The following is a 20,916-nucleotide window of genomic DNA, read 5'->3' as shown; positions in this document are numbered from 1 at the left end:
TACATGCTTTTTGCTGAACGGCATATTGGCTGCTCTGTCTGCTCAACACTTAAAACATTTGATCTGAGTATGAACAAGATGTAAAGGGCAATTTATAAAAAGATCAGAAAATGTTAATCTTTTTTTTGAATCCAAGATGATGTACAAGTGCAATTGATTTCTTGCTATTTGCATGCTGGGCATGTACAAAGAGAGCTGTCATAATGCTCCGTGTCAGGCAGAAATATGCCAGCAGTTTGTGCCCAAAGAGATCAAAACAATTCTTCCTTTTTAACTGTTTGAGTGTTGCTTTTTCTGGATAATATTTTGGAAAAAGAGACACAACTAGTTTAGACTAATACTGTTTTCTTAAAGATACATATTAGACCTGTGCAGTTGGGGTGTATCATAGTCACTACAGATAAATATGTGGTGACATGAAAGGCAAATGAAGACCTGCCGCTGTGTGCAGCGTCCTCTTATTCTGGTTGTTGACACAGTGGTGGCCTGTGGGACATGGAGCAATTGGGTGGGGTGGGGGTGGGGGAGTTTATTCATGCATGAAAATATACATATTTAGTCCACACGTACCTGGACACATACACACAAACAAGTAAATTATGAACTACATCACATTCATGCGGTAGCAGCGACTGACTTTATAATTTGTCAAAACAAAAGGAAAAGTATGTAAAGCTGCTTGCGACTATTTCCAACAAAACACAACAGAAGTTACATAATTCATTCTTTAGAGGTTGTTGTAACCATGACTACTGAAATGTGTGCTCCCACTTAAGGGTGTACTCACTACCACAACACATTTTACTCAGGGTTACAGTAACCATGGTAACAGGAGCCTTCAAAAAGAGGGCAGTTAAAAAAAAAAAAAATCCAAGAAAAGTTCCACGGAGAGGGGCATCTTCTGAAAATAGCATTAAAGCCCACAGGGTAAAGGGAGCACACACTTAGAAAGCCTTTGAAACACACTCCTGGAACACGCTCTATGACTTCTCTCATACCTACATTTCTCCTACCCCCTGTGACCCCTGTGAACACAGCACAGCTTACACACACACCACTGGGTATGTGCATGAGCTCACGCTGAAATGGCTGAATCATAATTGCCAAAAACATAAGAACCTCCAGCAATGATTCTTAAAACAACGAGAAGTGACAGAAAGAAGCAGCCATGGAGTTACCTTCTTCTGCCTAATATCATAAGACTAAAATTCACTCTGTATATCACTTTCTCCGTGCAAAAGAAATGCAAATTAACTAACAGGGAGTCCAAAAGAACTAATGAGCGCGCATAAAGATGTGCAATCCTCCAGGAGGTCGAGGCTAATGTCCCTGGAGAATGACCACTGCAATCGAACACAATGAAACTCAAAACTCTGACCTCTGACATCATGACCTCAATATGAGACATAGTTGTAAGCAATCTTCTGTGTAACTGTGCAAAGCAGCTCCTTTCATCCCCGGGGACTATACAAAGACACCTTATCGCACTGATTCACATGTGCATTGTGTGCATCAGAGCCTGATTAGTATTGATTAAGAGAGACTGAATACGAGAAAAATGCATGCTTCATTCACCCGGCTTTGATAAAGGTGTTTCATGTAGGCAATTATAGGGGAAGCAACTGGGTGAGAAAACCACAAAGAAAGTTCTAGCAGAGGTCTCCGCTGGTAACGAGCAAGAGAGAACGTTTTCACATAAGATTTAAAGCAATGTTCAATCCACATTTGCTAAAACACATGAATTTAAATCAGCATGTTAGTGTATTCAAACAAGTCAAAACAAAATCCCTGAATTCCATGACTATATACCGGCCTGCTGCATAGCCACAAAAAGCTGGGACATGGAAATGTGTCCGTTGTGCTCAACATCTAACCCTAAGGATCTGTAGAAGACAGAGTTTTTATTTCCTAAAAAAACAGTCTGAAGTGTGAAAAGTGATTGGAATAAAAATGCCGCCCAGTGTTTGGCACGTGAACATTCAGCAGCTCTGTGTACAACCAGGAAAAACCAAAGTGAGACTCATGATTATTCGGTCGTTTGTTAATTAAAATATTAATTGCAGTGTTTATGTATATCTATAGCTAATAGGCCATTAACTAAAAAAAACCTTTTCACACATACAGAAATCTCCTGAAAAACTCTGGAGATTAGGCTACCCGGAGGGACTTTAGGGTATATGTGAACGCAAACAGCCAAATTTTTTGCGCAGACTTTACCCGGAGTTTATCCTGCCGGACCTCTAGTATTTTATCCGCAGAAAGTCTAAGTGAGCTGATGTGAGAATGCAGCAGCATATAGGCTACTCTGGAGGATTCACCTCAAGCTCACCTCAAGCTCACCTCGAGCCAATGGGACCCCAGTGACGTTTATATGCAGTCACTGGGGTCCCATTGACTTAATTAAACGGCTGCATTATGTTTTCTGTTTCCACTCTTTTGTGGATGTTGTCATTCCATTGGATTACACATAGCATTGATATAAAGGCAAATATTCTCATTATAACGTCGTGTAGCGGACTCTGTTGCTACGGTCGCTACTTCCGCATTGTTTTTTTACGTCACGTCTTACCTCAGGAAATCCCCCCCCCACCCCCCTCCCCTCTGACAGGGAAAGTCCCCCGCTGTGAGGAGCATATGTGAACGGCTAGGTCGGGAGAATCTCCAGAGAAGTCCTCCTGTAAATATCTAGATGCTATCTGGAGTGCATGTGAAAATGGCTAAAGTTTGCCCTCAACAGCACATAATTACTTCTTATTGATAGTAAGTTATCAAGTTGTACATTAATTATGGTTTTTCTTAATTCCACCTTGTAAGGGCCATACTGAACAAAACAGAGTTACTCAATGTTATCCTTAGTATAGATGACTGTGTGCCGGCTGAATAAAAACTGATCCGCCAGAGATTAGCTACGCCTCTCACAGAAAGTTGAACTGAGCTCGTTTAAAAGACGCTATTTTTGTCTGTGTATTCGTCACTGTCAGTTTCAGTTAGCATTCTCTTAAATGTAATGTCAAAATAATTCAGTTACCCAGCCTTAGGATATGAGATAAGTTGTGAAGTGACAAAGATTGATCTGATTTATTCTTTAGCTGGCTTAATGTGAGAAAAAAATATGAAATATTATTGACTTATCATTTAGGGAAATTAAACAAGCAAGACACAGAGCCAATATTGGGTGAGTGTAAAACTGTGGAGTCTACATAAAACATTTGGAAAACATGCAACTGTTATGAATATTTCATACATACAAGTATACAATAGGGTGGGTAAGAAATCAGACTGTACACTAATGCATATCCACATAGGAATCTTGTTAATTTTTAGTAATGGAGCAGATTTATCGGAGTATGATTAAGCTGTCTGTCATCCACACTGACAGAGGGGCACTGCTGGGATATCATCCTCTCCTCACTGGCAGTTAAAACGCCTTCAGAAAGGCTGGATTAGGTGAGAAAGAAGATAGTGGAATGAAAAAAGAGAGGGAGAGAGGATCTAGCATAAAGAGCAGCACAAATGCCGGTTCAGTAGATGCAATTAAATAAAGCGTATAGGAGTTCTTATTGAGAAGGCAGAGGTGCCGAAGAAATACAGCAGAGATGAGGAGACAAAGTCTTATTGAGAAACTAAATGAGGGCTACAGAGGGTAGGGAGGAAATTGATGAGGGTATGGAGAGAGAAATAGGAAATAGACTATGAGGGATGGGAGTGTGGATGAACGGGTGAGAACATGAAGGATGAGGGTTAGCAGCAGGGGGCCTGGCTAGGAAGTGTGCCTCCATAAACATACTGAATGTGGGTGTTGCTGATCATACAGTTGCTCTGGGAGATCATGAAACACAATATAGGTCCCATGTCCCATGATGGATGAGGCCTCGACTCCAATGTCAGCCCACTCAGCGCTCCCCACCAACAGGGACAAATCACCCAGACACCGCCCCCCATCAACACGCAGGCTAATACAACTAATGGAGCCATCTACTGGGTTGGACTGGTTTGAAACCTTCTGGGTAGCCCTTCTGCTGCCTAGTTCACGAGATTTAGCCACTGGGAGTTTTTTTTCCCGTTAGAAATGTTACATGCACTTATAACCTGCAGCAATGCTCATTCCTTTTCAAATAGGAGGTAAAAATGTCCCTAGAAGGACCATCTTAGTTTATGATTTTTGTCTTATGGTTTTACCTGTTACTATGACAGCCCAGATGTTAAAGGTCTTTAAAATAAAAAAATAACTTTGTTGTCTCATTTAAAAACATTGCTTTTCCTCTTATGCCTTTGGCAGTTCATTTGTCTGTGTGTGTGTGTGTGTGTGTGTGTGTGTTTAGGAATGTGTTAGAGTGTGTATGTGTGTACGGTTGTATGTGTTTGCCATTGTGTGAATGTGTCTTGTATTTTGTACAGGCCCTACATGTTTTTTTTGTCTCATTAAGTTTTCTTTAAATCACATTGGTTTAACTTTGTTGATAAATAAATGTATTTATTTATCAACAAATTTAATGAAATTGAATTATTCTACAAGCAAAGTTCAATCATAAAAAACATTCTTCAGCTCACCCTTTAAAGCCATACGCTTTTTTTATATACATGAACATTTTGAAACTGCTGGAGCACTAAAGATCAGGATTCACTGAAACCTCTTCCCTCTCTATTTCTATGTACCCCTGCATTCTCTTTTTCACCTTCCTTTCTCTTTTCATATACAACGCTCATTTTTGATAATTTTCCCTTTTACAACATATTTTTTCTTGTATCAGTCGTAATTGAGTTGTATGTGCAGTCTGTTAAATTACTTGTTTGTCGATAAAGGAAACAGTCAACAGAATTACTTACTGTATTTTTTTTTTGTTCGACCTCCAACTGTCACCTTTGCTCTGATGTCCCTCTCACTTTCCCTCTATGGGCTCTCTTAAATCAGCTCCCAGCTTTTAGCCAACAGCAGCAACCAGGGAAATGTTGAATGAGCTGCAGACTTAGATCTGACAGGTTTTTAAAAAGATGCCTCGTTTGTGCTGACCTACATCGCTTTTTCTTTCCAATCATCTCTCCTCCCTGGCCACTGCCGGCTCCACAGGCTGCTGTGGAGACCTGGGGCGGCCCAAAGAGTCATTAGGAAGCTTGACTCACTGTGATTGCTGGCTCAGATGCACAATTGAAAAAGTCAGATATGCCAGCTGATAGAGGGTGGCAACAACTTCCTGCTTGATTAATACTGTACAGTATGGCACGGTGCAAGTCAGCAGAAGTGCAGAACAATGTCCCACTGTCAGGATTACAGCACTTAAACCGTCTGAGTCCATCTATACAGCCCAAGAACTCGCCAAAAGTGTCTGCAAACAAAAGTTGATCTTTTAAGAGGTTAGTAAAAAAAGTCTGCTAAAAATATTTGTTAAACTCTTATTGAAAACATCAAACAGAGATATTTAGAGATGATATATGGAGATGCCTTTGTAGAATAGAGAGAGGTTAGAATGTAGAAATGTTTCAAGGCCAATGCAGAGCTGGCTAAACACCGAAGCTTCCGTGTCCGCGACATGGCTACCCGCGTGCACCCCCTCCCCTGGAGGAGGGGTCGGGGTGAGACAGCTCTTTCCAATGTTTTGAATTTGACCTGCAGTACCCATTTTAAATGCTTTGTGTCAGAGTTAAATATTGTTCCTTTAATTTATGCTAAAGAGTCAGGGAAGATTGAACCAAAATAGTTTCTAAATTATTCAATGGACCATAAAACCAAAACAATGACCTTAAAGCCCAGAAGAATACACCACCATCACACAGCGCAAAATGCCAAATAATGGTTGTTTAAGGAAAAAAAATGAAGTTTACTTTTTGTATCCAAAAGAGTGACAGTCCCTGATTCACACATTTTCATTCAATTCTTGAGGCTTTGAAAAATCTTTTTCCTCTCTTAATTCTAGAGACATTTTCCCAAAGATGATGTCTGTAAGGTTTGTCTGATAAACTTCTCAAGCGTGTGCATTCTGTAGTCTCATGGTGCATGTTTCTAAAGGTTATGAATGAGCAACCACACTGAGAGCACTTCTTATATCAACTCACTTTCAGCAGCGTTAAAAACATAACAAGTCCCTCAGTTCAGCAATCTCCTTTTTAACATCCCATCATTGACATTGACCGTACCGGGTACAATTTATTCTGGAGTTGCATTGAAAGAAGGCAGACTTTGATATCATCAATACTAAAAACTGCTCTTATGGGTTTCTTCATAATTATTTCCCTGTTGCGTCTCTGTGTGTGCTGAGCTCATTAAGGTTCAGATCCTCCATGCAAAAGAAACTTTCTGAGGAGATAATAACACAAACAGCTACAGCTCTTCCATAATAGTTATCTGCAGGTGGGTGATTATGTCCAGTCCACCACAGGGAATTGGTCAGCCTGCTACAGTGACCCAAACTGAATAAGAGATTAGAGTCCCTTTGGCTTAACACAGAGCGAGAAATCACCAGCTTTGTCTTCAGATAACGCATCAGCGAGAAACAAAATGTGTCCTATGACAATAATATAATTAACTGTAATCACAGCAACACTGCTGTCTTATGGGATGTTATCTCTCAGATGTAATAAGAACAAGACAGCTTTTGTAGGCACCAGCTACTCAGCCGCTGCTTCTCTCAAAATCACAGATGAACAGTGAACTCCTCACACAACGCAACACACGGGTGATAACAAACTCGGTAAGTTTGTTCAGGGATGATTTTCCTGTCACATCCTCCTCACCTCAGATCAGCTGTCTGCACAAATTTGGTTTTAGGTTTTAACTGAGTGACAGGCGGTAAAAATAGATCATATCTCTGTGTTATGTTGGGAGCTTAGATGAGCAGTTCTTAACGTCTGAGTGCACCGCACTACAGTATCTGTCTGTATCTCACCAATGCTTCACAAGGCTGCAGAACGAGTAGACAAGTCACACATGATCTTATTCATGTAAACAGATTTTCTTTTGAACAGGAGAAACAATTGAACTGTTTTATGAGATCATTATGATCGCTGATAACAATGTCACTACTAGCAATGCAATGATGTAGAGTTTTTAACTCTGTGGTTTTATATAAACAACATATCAATCAATTGACTCAAAATAATGTGAAATTGATTCCTAATAGTGATAATCTGTTACAAAAAATGTAGGAAGGGACTGCTCTATCTCAAACAGGTGTAACAGCATGCTTAACACATACTGTACATCTAGAGTCGGACTGATGTCGTAGTGAACCTTATCTCTGATAGAAAATAACCTGGAAATGTCAGCTCAGTACCAAATGGTAGACAGACAAAGTAGCATTTGTGGAGTTAAACAATGAGATACAAGAGGTTAGGTATACACATCAATAAATACAACTGTAATTCACAAACAGGATAGTGCTGTTGCTCTTCTGCGCATTGTCTTTTGAAAATAGGAAACGGTTTTCTCAGAGGTTCACGATAATAAATGTCAGTGTTTACAGGTTTTTCTGTCCTCTGTGAAAATAAATCAGAGAATGCAGCATTAATTTTTATAGACTAAATAACTAAAAGCTGTTTTAGAAGGACAGAGCGCCACTTGATCCGCTGTTCATATCTAGAAGGATCATTTGATCAAATGTAGATTTGACCTTATACCGAGCTTGCACAGCTTTAATTGTCCCCCACTATTCTCCAATTATTGGATTTAATGTTTGTATATACATCTGCACTCCCTGCTGTCTTTGATTTAATTAATAAACCAACAGAAACTCAAACCTCTATGGGACTGCTTGTTTTTTTTAATTTTGTAACACATTTCTCTAGGAAGCAGAGGTTTTCCCACTTTTCTGTCATTCTTTCACTCTCTGTCAGTTTCTTGTCACATCTCAGATCGTCCTGTTTCATTGTTCTCAGTCCGCGGGCTCCATGAAAACGACCTGGAGCGAACCAGCTGATGGGCGCTGGGAGCTTAAGGGGTAACAACAGAGACAGAGAGATGAGAGAGACAGACAGAGATGATGATGGAGAGCTGTTATTAGTGGTGGAAGGACACTAGACGAGTTAGCCTGCACGACCCCTCTGGGTAGAGGCTCACTGGCCGGCTGTGATTAGAGGTGGATGCTTGACAGACCTCCAGAGGAAGAGAGGATGATGGGAGGACAAGAAGTAAGCTGGTCCTCATCCCTTGACTGACCTATACATATTTGAAATTTAATTTTGCAATCGTAAAAAGGCATAGCTGTAATCGAATCTAAAACAATACAAGTATATGTTTGCAAAGATAGGCTTGTTTCTTTCAATTCAGACTGTTTTTTTTTTCTTCAGCCTAGACTCTCAGATGACCTAGTTAGAGCAGCATACTTGAACGCACTGCAGAGAGGTTGTGAGAAAACTTTTTTTAAGAAATTCAATCCCAAAAGAAAAAAGAAACAGCAATCTCCTTCAAAACAGTGGGTTAAGCACTTTATCCCTCACACATTCTGATGTGATAAGAGGGCAGCCTGTGTACTCCTTTTGTTCACCAGCTGAGAGGATGTGTTTGTCTCTGACAGCCACTCTGAGATCAGTGCTAGATGAGAGGTTAGCATATTTTTAGACGGGTGTTTCATGTGAGGAACCTCACTTCTAAATAATGAGGGTGCCCTTCTCCCGGGGCCTACAAGTAGCAGATCAAACAGTGGAGCGCTGCATGACATGCAGACTTACAAAGGTCTGGACGGAGAACACAGAGGACATTATAAAAGAGAACAAGAGGACCAAAAATGAGCACTATAGATGTGGGAAAATGTGGTGATTTACAAAATGTAAAATGATAAAACACAGAGCTGAATGTGAAAGCAAAGGGTAAACAAGCTAACATAAAGAAAAGAAGCATTTCAGTGCTGGAAAACATAAAACGATGCCATGGCTACGGATAGCAAACCCACTGCTTCAACAATATCAACCAGCTTCAACTGAGGTTGTGAGCTCATGGCCTTTGTATTGTTATAATGGCCTATGGATAAGTATATATAATTAACAAGACAAGGTTCCACACAGTTTATTTCCTCCAGGACTATAATTCCAATTTGGTTAAGAGAAGGCTTTGAATCATCCACCTGTTGATTAATATTAATGTGAATCAAATATCTAATTTTAATTTTAATTTGTCTGTTTATTTTGAAAAGGATGAGAAAGGGGACATTTTTCTAAACTATTGACTAAAAACATTTAGGACGGACAAAAGTAGTTGAGATTCACTGCCAAATCCTACTGACCTCTTTCAGATTCTATTTCCACACATGGAAAGGTTTTGTAATTAAAATTCATGGTGAAGTGATTTTTATAATAAGCAGAACAAACAGCATAACATTCTGCTGTCTCATGTCCACACAGTCCACCTTCTGTGATGTATCTGTGTTTTACTGTTTTGTTCCTGGTCATAGCAGGATTTTATAATGTCGCTCTGTGAGCCACCCCGTCGTATTCATTTTTAATTCTGTGTATTCCACTGTGTTGTTGTAAAGCACTTTGTGACCTTTATCTGTGAAAAGTGTGATATAAAAAAGTTTGCTTACACTAAAGGCAGTTCAGATTTTTTTCAGATTCATGTTTTTTTTTTTTTTTGGGGGGGCTTTTTGTGCCTTCAATGGAGAGATAAGACCATGGATAGAGTCGGAAATCAGGGAGAGTGAGTGGGGAATGACATGCGGGAAAGGAGCCACAGGCTGGATTCGAAGCTGGGCCGCCCGCTTTTGGAAGACTACAGCCTCCATACATGGGGCACTCACACTAACCACTGTGCCACCAATGCCCCCAGATTTGAGTTTTTAAGGGTTGCTTTAAATAATTAATTCCCATTCAAACTAGGATTAGAAGTACCACTCCACCTTGACAAACAGTCAATTACTTTTCTTTTCTTTTTTAGGTGCCTAAAACTTGTCGCTTTTCTCACATCACTCTCTCTTATTACCTTTTTTCTGGTGTGGTTTCATTTTCTTTGCCTGCTGGATCTTCCTGTAGGTCTGGCAGGTTGGCGAAGTCGTCCTGTTCAGCCAGCCCAATCGCTAGAGACAGAACCACCATTTTCCCCTCACTGGACACAGACACAAAAGATAACAGCAGATCACACAAGCTTGTAGAAAAGTATAGCCACATGGACACAAAAGCACACGTGTCAGTAAAACAGAGAAGACAACAAACACACATATGCCATGTACAAAAAAATAGAGGGTGGGAGGAGGAGTGAAATGTAAGTATGTGCTTAAAGTTTACTAAAAGAAAGCCGTGTTAAGGTGACTTAACATAGCTATGTAAAAGTTCAAAGATGCTTAAGTCAGTGTAAGTGGATGCTTTAAACAGTGTATGTTTTCAAAAAAGCTAACTAATTACATATCTGGAGAATATTTTACTGCAACTTTCAGTACAAGAATTTCAGTGTCTTCCACATTTTTAACACATTTATATTACTGATATTTATTTCTTATTTCTTATTATTTATTTAATTATGAAAACAGAAAACATTTATTTTCTCTAAAGTGCAGATACATTCCCCTGTGTAAGTATATGAACATGTGGATTTGTTGCATAAACAGGTGATGTCTATAAGAAAAAGCTTGGCAGTGCCTCTCAATCAGACATTTGTACTATGGAGTGGGTGGATGATACACTTCAGATGTTTTTAATAGAACACTTAAGTAACACTGTACTCCAAGCATTTCCATTTTGTACAAGAGAAATATAAAACATGTTATGGATCACTTGCTGTTACCACTATTGAACATGGCTTTTTATGTGCGTATTTACACAACAAACCATGCACCTACAAACCAATAAAACCGTATAAGGAATTCAATTACTTTATAATTATTATGACTATATATCATGAAAACCTTTAAACTTTCATCACTCCATCCATTTTCTATAAAGCTTTGCCTGTTTGCCTGGATGCAGCCTATCTCAGCTGTCATTGGGCAAGAGGCGGGGTACACCCTGGAATGGATGCCAGTCAATCACAGGGCTAACATAAAGAGACTGACAACCAGTCACACTCACATTCACACCTAGGGGCAATTGATTTGAGTCACCAAAAAACCTAATAAGCATGTCTTTGGACTGTCGGAGGAAGCCGGAGTACTCAAAGGGAACCGACACATACACGGGGAGAAAATGCAAGCTCCATACAGGAAGCCACCTGTCCAACAGGGGTTAGAATCAGCAACCATTTGGCTGTGAAGCAACAGAGCTGACCACTGCATCAATATGCAGCCCATCCTTTAAACTTTCTCTCCCCCTCATTCAAAACATACACTGTGTGAAGGTTAATGCAAATAGCAAGTATGACATAAAAAATAAAGTTGTTCAAAGTTCTCATGGTTTCAATTAATGGTAGGTATTTATTTATGCCATGGTTTGTAGCAAATGAGACTATATTAAATTTCAAAAGAAAAAGCATGTGTCCACTGTAAGGACATCTAAAGACTATTTTACCATGATGAACTCTGTGAGACTGAAAGTGTGCCATTAAAAGCCTCTGATTACTTAATGTAGTGTGTGCTGCTGCATTAACATTACTAGAAATATTCTTCATATATTAGTATTTTGATAGCATAATGCATCTTTTTAAAAAGCAGGGGAAGAAAGGAGTGTTATTCATCATGGGCCAATATTTAATGTAACCTTTGAGAAGGATTCATAACACACTCTTTTCTTGCAATTCATCATTACAAAACATGAGATTATATAATGCATGAGTGAATCAAGTGTTCTTCAAAGCACAGAGGGGGATTCAAATTATTTTCCCTTTCTCTTAAAGTCCACTGTTAATATTGTCTAAATAGAAATGTGTTTGAAATGAGCTTCATTAGCAGAAGGGGCTTAGAATAACTGATGACGCCATGCCTTTATCCTTTTCTTTGATCTGTTTCCTAGAAACATTAATGTGTAAAAATAGAGAAGCAGATTCCTGAAAGAAGACTTTGGGATGTTTCAGAGAGGGAAAAAAAAGAGAAAATTCAAAATAACACAACAGAAATAAAAGGAAAAGCAAAAATAAATCCATGACAATTGAGGTGGCCTCAAAAAACCTACAACAAAGGAACAAATCATGTTGATTTTCAGTAAGTCTCCTTTAAACATGCCCAAAGTAATTTTAATGACTTCTTACTGAAGTGATGCTGCACTGTGAATTGAAGAAGCTATGCACACAGTGGCTTTAAAAAAATAGCATTTGCCTGCACCAAACCTTGTAGCTCACAGTCACAAAATAACCTGTATACTGTATGTAGGCACAGGCTTTATGCTACCCTGGCTTCTCAAACTTTCCCATCATGCTCTATTTTTCTCCGTACATCCTTTCACAGAGCATGCTGATCCAAGGACATCTGTTTCTTTACCACAATTATTTGATTCAAGGGCATTTTCAACATGATTATTCTTTTCCTTTGCTTTAACATGACACTGCACCAACTCCAAAGGCATTATTTAAGATGTATTGTGTGAGTAATATCTTTAATATAGTGGAATTATTTGATGGTTACATGGGATTATACAAGTCAGATCCAAATGTAATCATAGAGAGCAATTATATGTACTCAAAGTTTTTTTCAAAATGTAAAGGTTTAAATTCTGCAATTTTAATCATGACAAGACAGCAGAACTGAATACAAATGTTTCTTGTGGACTTTGTTAAGTATAACAAACATAAAATAAAAATAAAGAAGCACATCATGTGTTTTTTGTATCAAGTTTAATCTTTTTCTACTCTGGTTTTTCTTTGATTTTTTTCCTCTCATCTCTCCATAACTCACACTTGGGATTTACTTTTGCAGCCTTTCAGTTCTTTCTGTAGTGCTCTCCCTGTGAAAGAAGAGACTGTTTCTTGTAACAATATTGACAACAAGAGGAACACATTAGCACTTGAGAGATAGCACACCACTGGGGATGTGTAAACAGTAACAACATGACGCTCATCGATGAGGTGAATGGATTTGTATGGATGACCAAAAAAGACACACGTACTTTAACCGGAGGGCTCTGAAATCATTACCACCTACACCGACTCCATTGATCGGAAATAGAAGCAGTGCTGGTCAGTGTTCACACAGTGTGACATGCATGGACACACCGCTGCATTATTTTGTTCATACCCAACCAGTCCCAAAAGCATGATACTCCAACTCCTGATCGCATGTTTCCCCCTCCAGGGTCAACATCTGATATGTTTTGTCCAATGAGATTTATGAGGACGGGAAAAGTAGGGCGATACCACCTCCTTATATACATGTGCCTTATTTGAATGATGATTCACAAAGGCAGGGAGGTCACTGGCCTGGAGACACTGTTAATGGGAAGACACGCAAAAAGTCCAGGAGTGCAGCGCTGTGTGTGTGGGGATGCATGTGAGCGTTCATGGTTAGGAGGAGATGGGGGGCACGTGAGGCTGCTTTGTGGAGCACATCATCTGCAATCTATCATTCAAGTCAAGCAGAGGGGCAGAGCTCTAGGTGCTCTTATCTATCAGTAGGCTTGCATATATGCAGCCGTCCTCCTCAGTAGAGAATTCATTTGGTTATTATTGGCATTGTAAAAAATGGGATGATCTTTGCTAACCAACAGGTGACAGAATATTAGTTTGAGCCCTGTTTTGGTTTGGGTTTAAGTTATTTTCATCAGGTTTTACTGTTTTGCTTTTTTCTAACTGCTGTTAGCCTGTGCAAAAATATATATTTTATGAAGTGAGAGGGATCAAGTCTTTATATTAAGTGAATATATTTACTGTGGTTTAATTGTTTATTAATAAAGCGGATATAACTAAGGCTCAAGTATTTCAGGATCAAATTAGCAATCAGCTTTATTGGCTAAGTATGTTTACATTTTAAAATAATTAGAAGTCAGTTTTCAATGCTCTATACTTATATATATATATATATATGTAGATTCTACATCATACATCACAATGATATTCAAAAATATTATGCAATCAAAAAGTTTTTTTTTACTTTGTTTGAATGATTATTTTTTTTAAACATTCCACAATTGAAACTGGTTTATATTTCTCCAACAGTCAGGTGAGGGGTTGCTCGATTATGGCAAAAATCCTAATCACAATTAACTTGATTGATATTTTGATAACAATTATTAAACACGATTGCTCTTTAACATTCTGAATATTTTGAAGAAAAAGAAATAGATAAACATATAAGAGAAAAAATATAAATATAAACAAATAATAAAATATAATAATACATCATTTAACTATGGTTTTGAGGTAGTGGTGATGTAATCTTCTGGGTAGTATTTAACAACAAACTCTGAAAAATTAACCACACCTTTTCAACAAAACTAGCGCAACAACAGCATGCGGCACAGTATTCGTTTCATCTGGATTAACTTGTTTTCATGACCGTGGGAATCCAAAATCGTAATTGAAACTCCATGAATTGCCAAGCTCTACAGTGGTGGTAATAATTAATCAGTGATGAATTTGTGTAAACAAACGTGAAACTGCATCTGAAGGAATAACTACTATTGCAGCAGTAGCAATAACTACTACTGCTACTATTACAGTTTTGCATGAAGGACTTCTGGTGTACTGACACAAAATCAAGGATCGAAATGCTTCTTCCAGCTCCGACACAAACTACAGAACAGCCTTAAATCATGTTGAGTATAATGAAAATCATGTTGAACTAACTTTCTAAAACTGTTTCAACAAAATCTAAAGTTTGAATTTAATGCAGCACTGTTGTGTTTGATGAAATATAATGTTGTATCTCAAAAGCTGGCAAAGCAGTGAGCTGAAATCCAAAAGATAAAGTTAGCAGTATAAGACATAAGAAAGGGATGTCATTCACCCTGTATCAGTAATAGTGTAAGAGCAGCATTCATAGCTGTGTTTCATTCCAGTGGTTGTATCTTTGAAGGACCTGTAGCCTAAGAAAGAACTTGGTAGACTTCTGTAGACCACTTAAGCTGAACTGAAATGCGACGGTCTAGACTACAACAGGATCCCGATTGGTAATACCAGATGTCCCCACCCTTTCGTGCCCCCTGTGCCCGTCGCCTAGCAACCTCAACAGCTGCAACAGATGTACACCCCCTAATTATTAAGGCCAAACAATTCATCCACAAATGTAGACTTGTGAAGACCAGGCCACTGTTTAGAATCTTCACGAGTAAGCAAAAAACCTTCCTGACGTGTTCAAACTAAATTAGCCTTTATGATTTATAAAGCTATAACAACTTAATTTCTGAATAGACTTCTGGTTTATTTTTGCTTTCTATTAAATACATTTTTATGTTTCCATTTTATTCTGTTTTGTTTCTTTCATTAATGCATGTCTAGCCTGTAATTGTGTGCTGTATGCCAAATGTTATTGGAATTCCAGACTTTGATTATTAAGGTTTACAAAAATGCTGTGCAATTAAAACTCAGGATATATTGGACCATATAGGATACAACAGGTAGATACTTCGTTGGCCGGAGGAAAGGAGGGCGCATATGAAGTAGCCTTTGAAATGGCGAGCCGTTTGATGTAATGTACATTAAAATGCACACTCCAAAGGATGCAGCTCTTAAATTGGAAATAACCATCGCCTTCTTTCAGGGTTTTATGATTCAACATTTGACAGAGTAGAAAACGTGATGACACTTACAAGAAGGACTTGACGTCCAGCCCTCTGTGACGGATCTGCTCTACCATGTGATCCCAGCTGCCAGGATTTGACCTCGACCGGCCTGCCCCTGTTCCTCTGTACCGGGAGGCTCCAGCTGGACTCCCCCGAACCCCGCGAGGACCCCCACGGTGGCCACCGCCACCAGGCCCCGTGTGCAGCTGGCCCAGGCTCTGTGATGTGACTGGGGGATCATTAGGACCTGGAGGGGGCTGGTGGGTGAGAGGTTGTTGGAGACTCTGCTGCCGGACCAGGGGTCGAGGGCGAGCCACTGCAGAGGATGGGATATGCTCCAGAGTGGAGGCAGAGGAGAGGGAGGCGTCCCCAAAACTGAGCAGAGACACGGGAGCACCGAGGAGAGGGATGGATACAACAGGAGAGACATCTGAGTTAGAGAAAGCTTCAGGGACACAGGGACAGGGCAGGGTTTAGAAAAAGATGAGAGTATACATGATCATGCTGATGTGAAGAGGAACATGTGAAGGATAAGTATGTAGAGTATATTAAAATATACAGCAGAGATTGAAATGTTGGGGAGCACATTGTTTGCACTGAATGTCAAGGGAGGGAGAGGATCAAGAGAGAACAAAAAACAAATTTGTTTAGTGAAAGAGGGAGAGAAAGAAGAAGAGAAATGTCAAAAAGCTTAAGATTATTGTTCAACAATTGTATGAAAATAATTCTGCAGAATTTTGAGTTTATGTTGTCAGACAGTTTGGGACTTTTTGGCTGCATGCAATGAAGAAACGGTTAAACAATCTACTTGAGTCAACACATACCTTAACCTCAGTAAAATTAAAATCAGGCAAAAACTGAGGTGTAATTGTAACTTATAGAGTTTATCTCCATCTGCAGCGCTAAATTGTTTCTCTGCATTCCCTCTCCCATCCCCTAATTAACCCTGACCTACTTCTACCTTCTCGCCCTGTTGCCTTTTGCTTCCACTGCTCTCTCCCCTCGCTCCCTCTGGGCCCGTCTGCTCCTGCTATGCTTTCCTTCCCACTCTTCCCTTCACCATGGTGCCTCTGAGCTCAGATTCTCTCTATCTCCTCTGTCCATTCATCTTTTCCTCACCCTCAGACCTCTCATCAATCTTTGTGGACGCCGTCTCCAATCACTGTTCTTTAAGCCCGCTCTCTAATTACCGGCCTGCTACTCTTACAATCATGTAATAGCGCTTCACCTCCTTATCCTCCGCTCAATCACTGGCCTGCCTGATAACTGTAAGCTCGTGCTAAACAGCTCTGTCTGAAGCTAACGCTGCGAGGGAGGATTTACTGCCTAGACTTGAGTTGTGTTAGCGCAGCTCTTCAGTATTAACTGGGCTCTAACTCTGCTGGAGAGCCAGGAGACGTGCACCCTGAGGAGCAGAGCAACGCTGGATCAAATAAATACAAGACAGAGCTCATATACATGCACCCAAGCATGCACTTTTTTTTCTCATGCTCACACACACATACACACACACACACACACACACACACACACACACAAACACACAAACGCACGCTAGAACACGCACACACGCACACACAAGCACGCACGCACGCTAAGACAATTAGGGCTTTCCTTAGGCTGGGCTTTGAAGAGAATGTTTGTTTACTTGTGATTATTATTTAAACTGGAAACTGTGAGATAAGGTTTGTAAGTAGTTACTTCTGTTGAGCAGAAGTTATAAAGAGTTTGGGAATGGGAGGAGATAATTTGGACATTTGGGGTTGCAGAAGTAAAACTCTTGTTTCATTTCTGCATAAACAATGGCAACTGTGAGCTGGAACATTTCTGAGGCATTGAATTATCAATTTAACAGAATACCAAATACCATCTAAAAGTAAGAAAAGAATAAACAGGGTTCCTATGTACATATTGTATTATTAGCACAGTAGTGTCTCATGAGGTACATTTGGATAAAAAGTTATACTTAGTCAAGGAGCAAAGAGGTCTTATATCTGATGTTAATAGCTAAACAAATCTATAACACCACCTAAAATACAGAGCAAAGTATTCTTTATTGGGCAATTTGGGCTCAGTTTTTTGTTCAAATAAACATAAAAAAGCATTGCTGACTGTGGCCTGTATGGATAATTTTCAAAAACAACTGCAGCTGGGGTTTATGGGTATTGAAGTGTAGCATGTGTGATGGATGGATCATCATCAAGAGGAACGGCAGGATGGAGATGGATAACTATCTCAGCAGCACTTAACTGTCTGCCACATTTTGTCTGCTTCACAACAACACTTCCTCGTTACTTATCACGTTACTTAGTTAACCAATCAGACGCAAGGATGTATAAACTCAAGCCAAATGTTATTAAAAACCACAGAACTATGTTTTGGTCACAGTAACTAGATGCTACTGAAAGTATTTACTGAAAATATAGAATATATTAATATAGATAAGAAACTGACAGATTCAATAACCCAGATATATAATATGTTTTTCAGAAATGCAGATATAGAAATAACAAATATTGTTTTGAAAATGCAAATTTGCTAAATTCACTATAAACCTACATATGACTGATAACTGAAACAAATATGAGACAGATCATTGTTTATAGCCAAAACAGATAAAGATAAAGACACAGACAATGTCACTCTAATAGAAAGTTCTATATTACACTTCTGGCAATTTTTTTGGTTTTTGAACATTGTCAGGGCTCTCCAACACAAAGTCTGTGCATCAAAGTGATTTCCTTCCTTCGTTGGACCCACTTGTGTTTTAAAACACCTTGGTTATTTATTGTTGTCTGTATGAATTAGTATAGCACCGGCAGCAGTCACCTAAATGCTCCTGAGAGTGAGCCCTCTTTATCTGCTGTATCCGATTACAGACTTCGAGGGTTATTTTTACATTCTGTCTTGCTTGAAAGTCAATTAAGATGACTATAAACCTTGAATGATTTTGTAATTAAGGAAAATTGAGAGGGGGGAAAATAGAAGAGAGAGAGTCAGAGCGAGAAATAAAAAAAATACGAAAAGTGAAAATTGATGAAGAGAGAGAGGGAGAGAGAGACAGAGAGAGACAAGGGGTGGAGATGGAGCGGTACAGAGACAGAGCGATGGAGAGGTAAAATGCTCCAAAATAGAAACCAATTCCAGTGGCGAAATGGAAATACAAGTAGATGAGACAGGGTGCAAAACAGAAGAGTGACAGGAGAACTTTAAGCACAAGTATAATTGACATGTTGTTAAAAAGCCACAAACGGAGTTACTACAAAATTTAATTCAAATTTGGAGATCAGCTAAATGTGTCAAATTATACATTCAGTATTGAGTATACATGTATGAAAAGAATATCGAAGCTAAACAGTCTGATAAAGAGACAAATAACCATCCTCTCTTTTTACAAATTGGTCTACTCTATTAGAACAAGGGCACTCAGCATAACAGATATAATGTTTTTACAATGAATGAACGGATGAACGAATGGGAGGCAACTTGAACTGATCTGTCTACTCGTACACTGGTTCATTATTTTTTTCAACATTTGCTCTAAATTAACTGAATAACTGTACAAGCAAAACCATAACAAAGCCTATGCAAATAATAATAAATGTATGATTAATAGTCCCTTTAAAGTGCTGCTGGTTTTTTGTCTAAAACATGTAACGAGCACCCTTTGTTTAAGCATTTACAAACTTTAACTAACTTTTAGCATTTAAGTATTAATTTGTAACACATCTATAATCAAACAGTGAATCGTTAGTAATACATACTAAAACTATATGACAGAGCAAGTTGACTTTGATTTGTTTTAATGGGATAGAAGTCAAAAAGATGTGAACTGCTGGAAATCTGGAATCTCAATTACTTAAGGTTTCAACTTCTCCAATATAGTGAAATCATTGGTATCCCTCAAATCTTGACCACACTATTATCTTGTTGATTCGTGCGGTTACAACCATTGTTCATAGAGTTGCTAAGTTACTTGAGGTGCCGGTTCCAGAGTGTCTTTTTCCCATTGTGTGTTCATTTTGAATTTCTCTACAAGCAAAATCTTCAGTATTATTTAACATACTGGACTCTCACATATTATGTAAATGAGCATTCGATTGAATCATTTCATTTTTTTCTTTAAGGAATCATGTGCAGTCTGTAGTTGCAGCTAAAAGTTTGGTAATACTTTCTATGGCGCCTGTCTCTATAATGCATTATAATAAATGATGAACAGGCTTATAAAAGTTTGAATCCGTCAGACGTGTTTAGAGTCTTACTCAAAGAACACACCTTTTGCTTTTGATCAACAACCTGATGCTCATAACAATTGACACAAGCCATGGGAAATATGAAGGGGAGTTTACTTTGAGTACCAGGGACACACAAATTAGTTTCTTCTACTTTGCAACTCAACCACAGGTCGATAGTCAGAGAATTTTGATTATAAACTTGAGCTTGCCTAATAAAAAGTTGAACTGCCTAATAAAAAGGCTCATAGCCCACATTGAATTTAAAAAGCTGTAACCTCAGATGAACAAACACACACATTTGAAGATTTTGAGTAAGCATCTGTCTTGTTTGAAATACACAAAAACTATCACAGCCTACAGAAACTCTGAGCGTGCAGAGACCCAGCACGACTGTGTCGGAGACAGTCCTGACATCAGCTGGTGGAAGGTTTGAAGCTGACATAAAAATAGTATTTGCTTATGAGTGACGAATCCCTCTGTAGTCAAGAGGCTTCAAGAAGCAGTTACTCATGCACACAGGTACACTCTGCAGCAGCTGGCTTCAGGTCTGCCTCACATCTTCATCTGCACGGTGTCAAACATATCTTCTGTTCATGTCTATCTTGTGTTCATGCAACAATGGCATTCATGATGATTTTACAAACTCACACTCTTCCTTGATATCCACACCATGCTTTGTTGTCCCCCTGAAGACCCTCATGCGTATACCTTGTCACCATGTGCCACTCACTTGCCAAATCGCAGGCCTCCGGCATGCATGTGGCTCTGGACCATCTGCCAGCGCCCGGCCTTGCTGCCCCCCGTCACCATGCTCCGAACACTGTCACTGCGACTGGGCCCCGCCCCAGTCCCAGAGCAAGCACCACCCCCGCTGCTGCTGGCCCCCGGCGAGGGTCCAGCACCACCCTGCCCACCCTTATCTGCAGCCCCACTGGGAGGAACAGTAGTAACAAGAAACACGGACAGACAGAAAGAAAGGACCAGGAGAAAGAGGGACGTACAGACGAGAGACAGACGCCGGAGAGCAGAAGAGTCATCAGCAAAGTTAGTCAAACGGGTGAGTAAGACACTTTGTGTGTGTGAGCTCTCAGTGAAGCCACAAGTGTCCAGTTCACAG

The 20,916-nt window shown here is 39.4% G+C and overlaps 1 protein-coding gene across 4 annotated transcripts in view; it reads right to left on the bottom strand.

Annotated features, from left to right (window-relative positions):
- The window catches only part of syt7b (synaptotagmin VIIb), a 98,137-nt gene that overhangs the window by 14,125 nt on the left and 63,096 nt on the right, over nt 1–20,916 (bottom strand). For 2 of the 4 annotated variants that reach the window (XM_020632514.3, XM_065952896.1), the window contains 3 exons: nt 20,530–20,730; nt 15,592–15,939; nt 9,908–10,030 (listed from right to left, as the gene is read on the bottom strand). In XM_020632514.3, the coding sequence (XP_020488170.2) occupies nt 9,908–10,030; nt 15,592–15,939; nt 20,530–20,730 (672 nt within the window). The remainder of the gene's footprint in view (nt 1–9,907; nt 10,031–15,591; nt 15,940–20,529; nt 20,731–20,916) is intronic. The other 2 variants (XM_065952897.1, XM_065952898.1) reach the window with 2 other exon arrangements.

The sequence above is a fragment of the Labrus bergylta genome, chromosome 3 (assembly GCF_963930695.1).
Source record: "Labrus bergylta chromosome 3, fLabBer1.1, whole genome shotgun sequence".
NCBI classification, from domain to species: Eukaryota; Metazoa; Chordata; class Actinopteri; order Labriformes; family Labridae; genus Labrus; species Labrus bergylta.
This window is presented reverse-complemented; position numbering and strand designations above follow the sequence as displayed.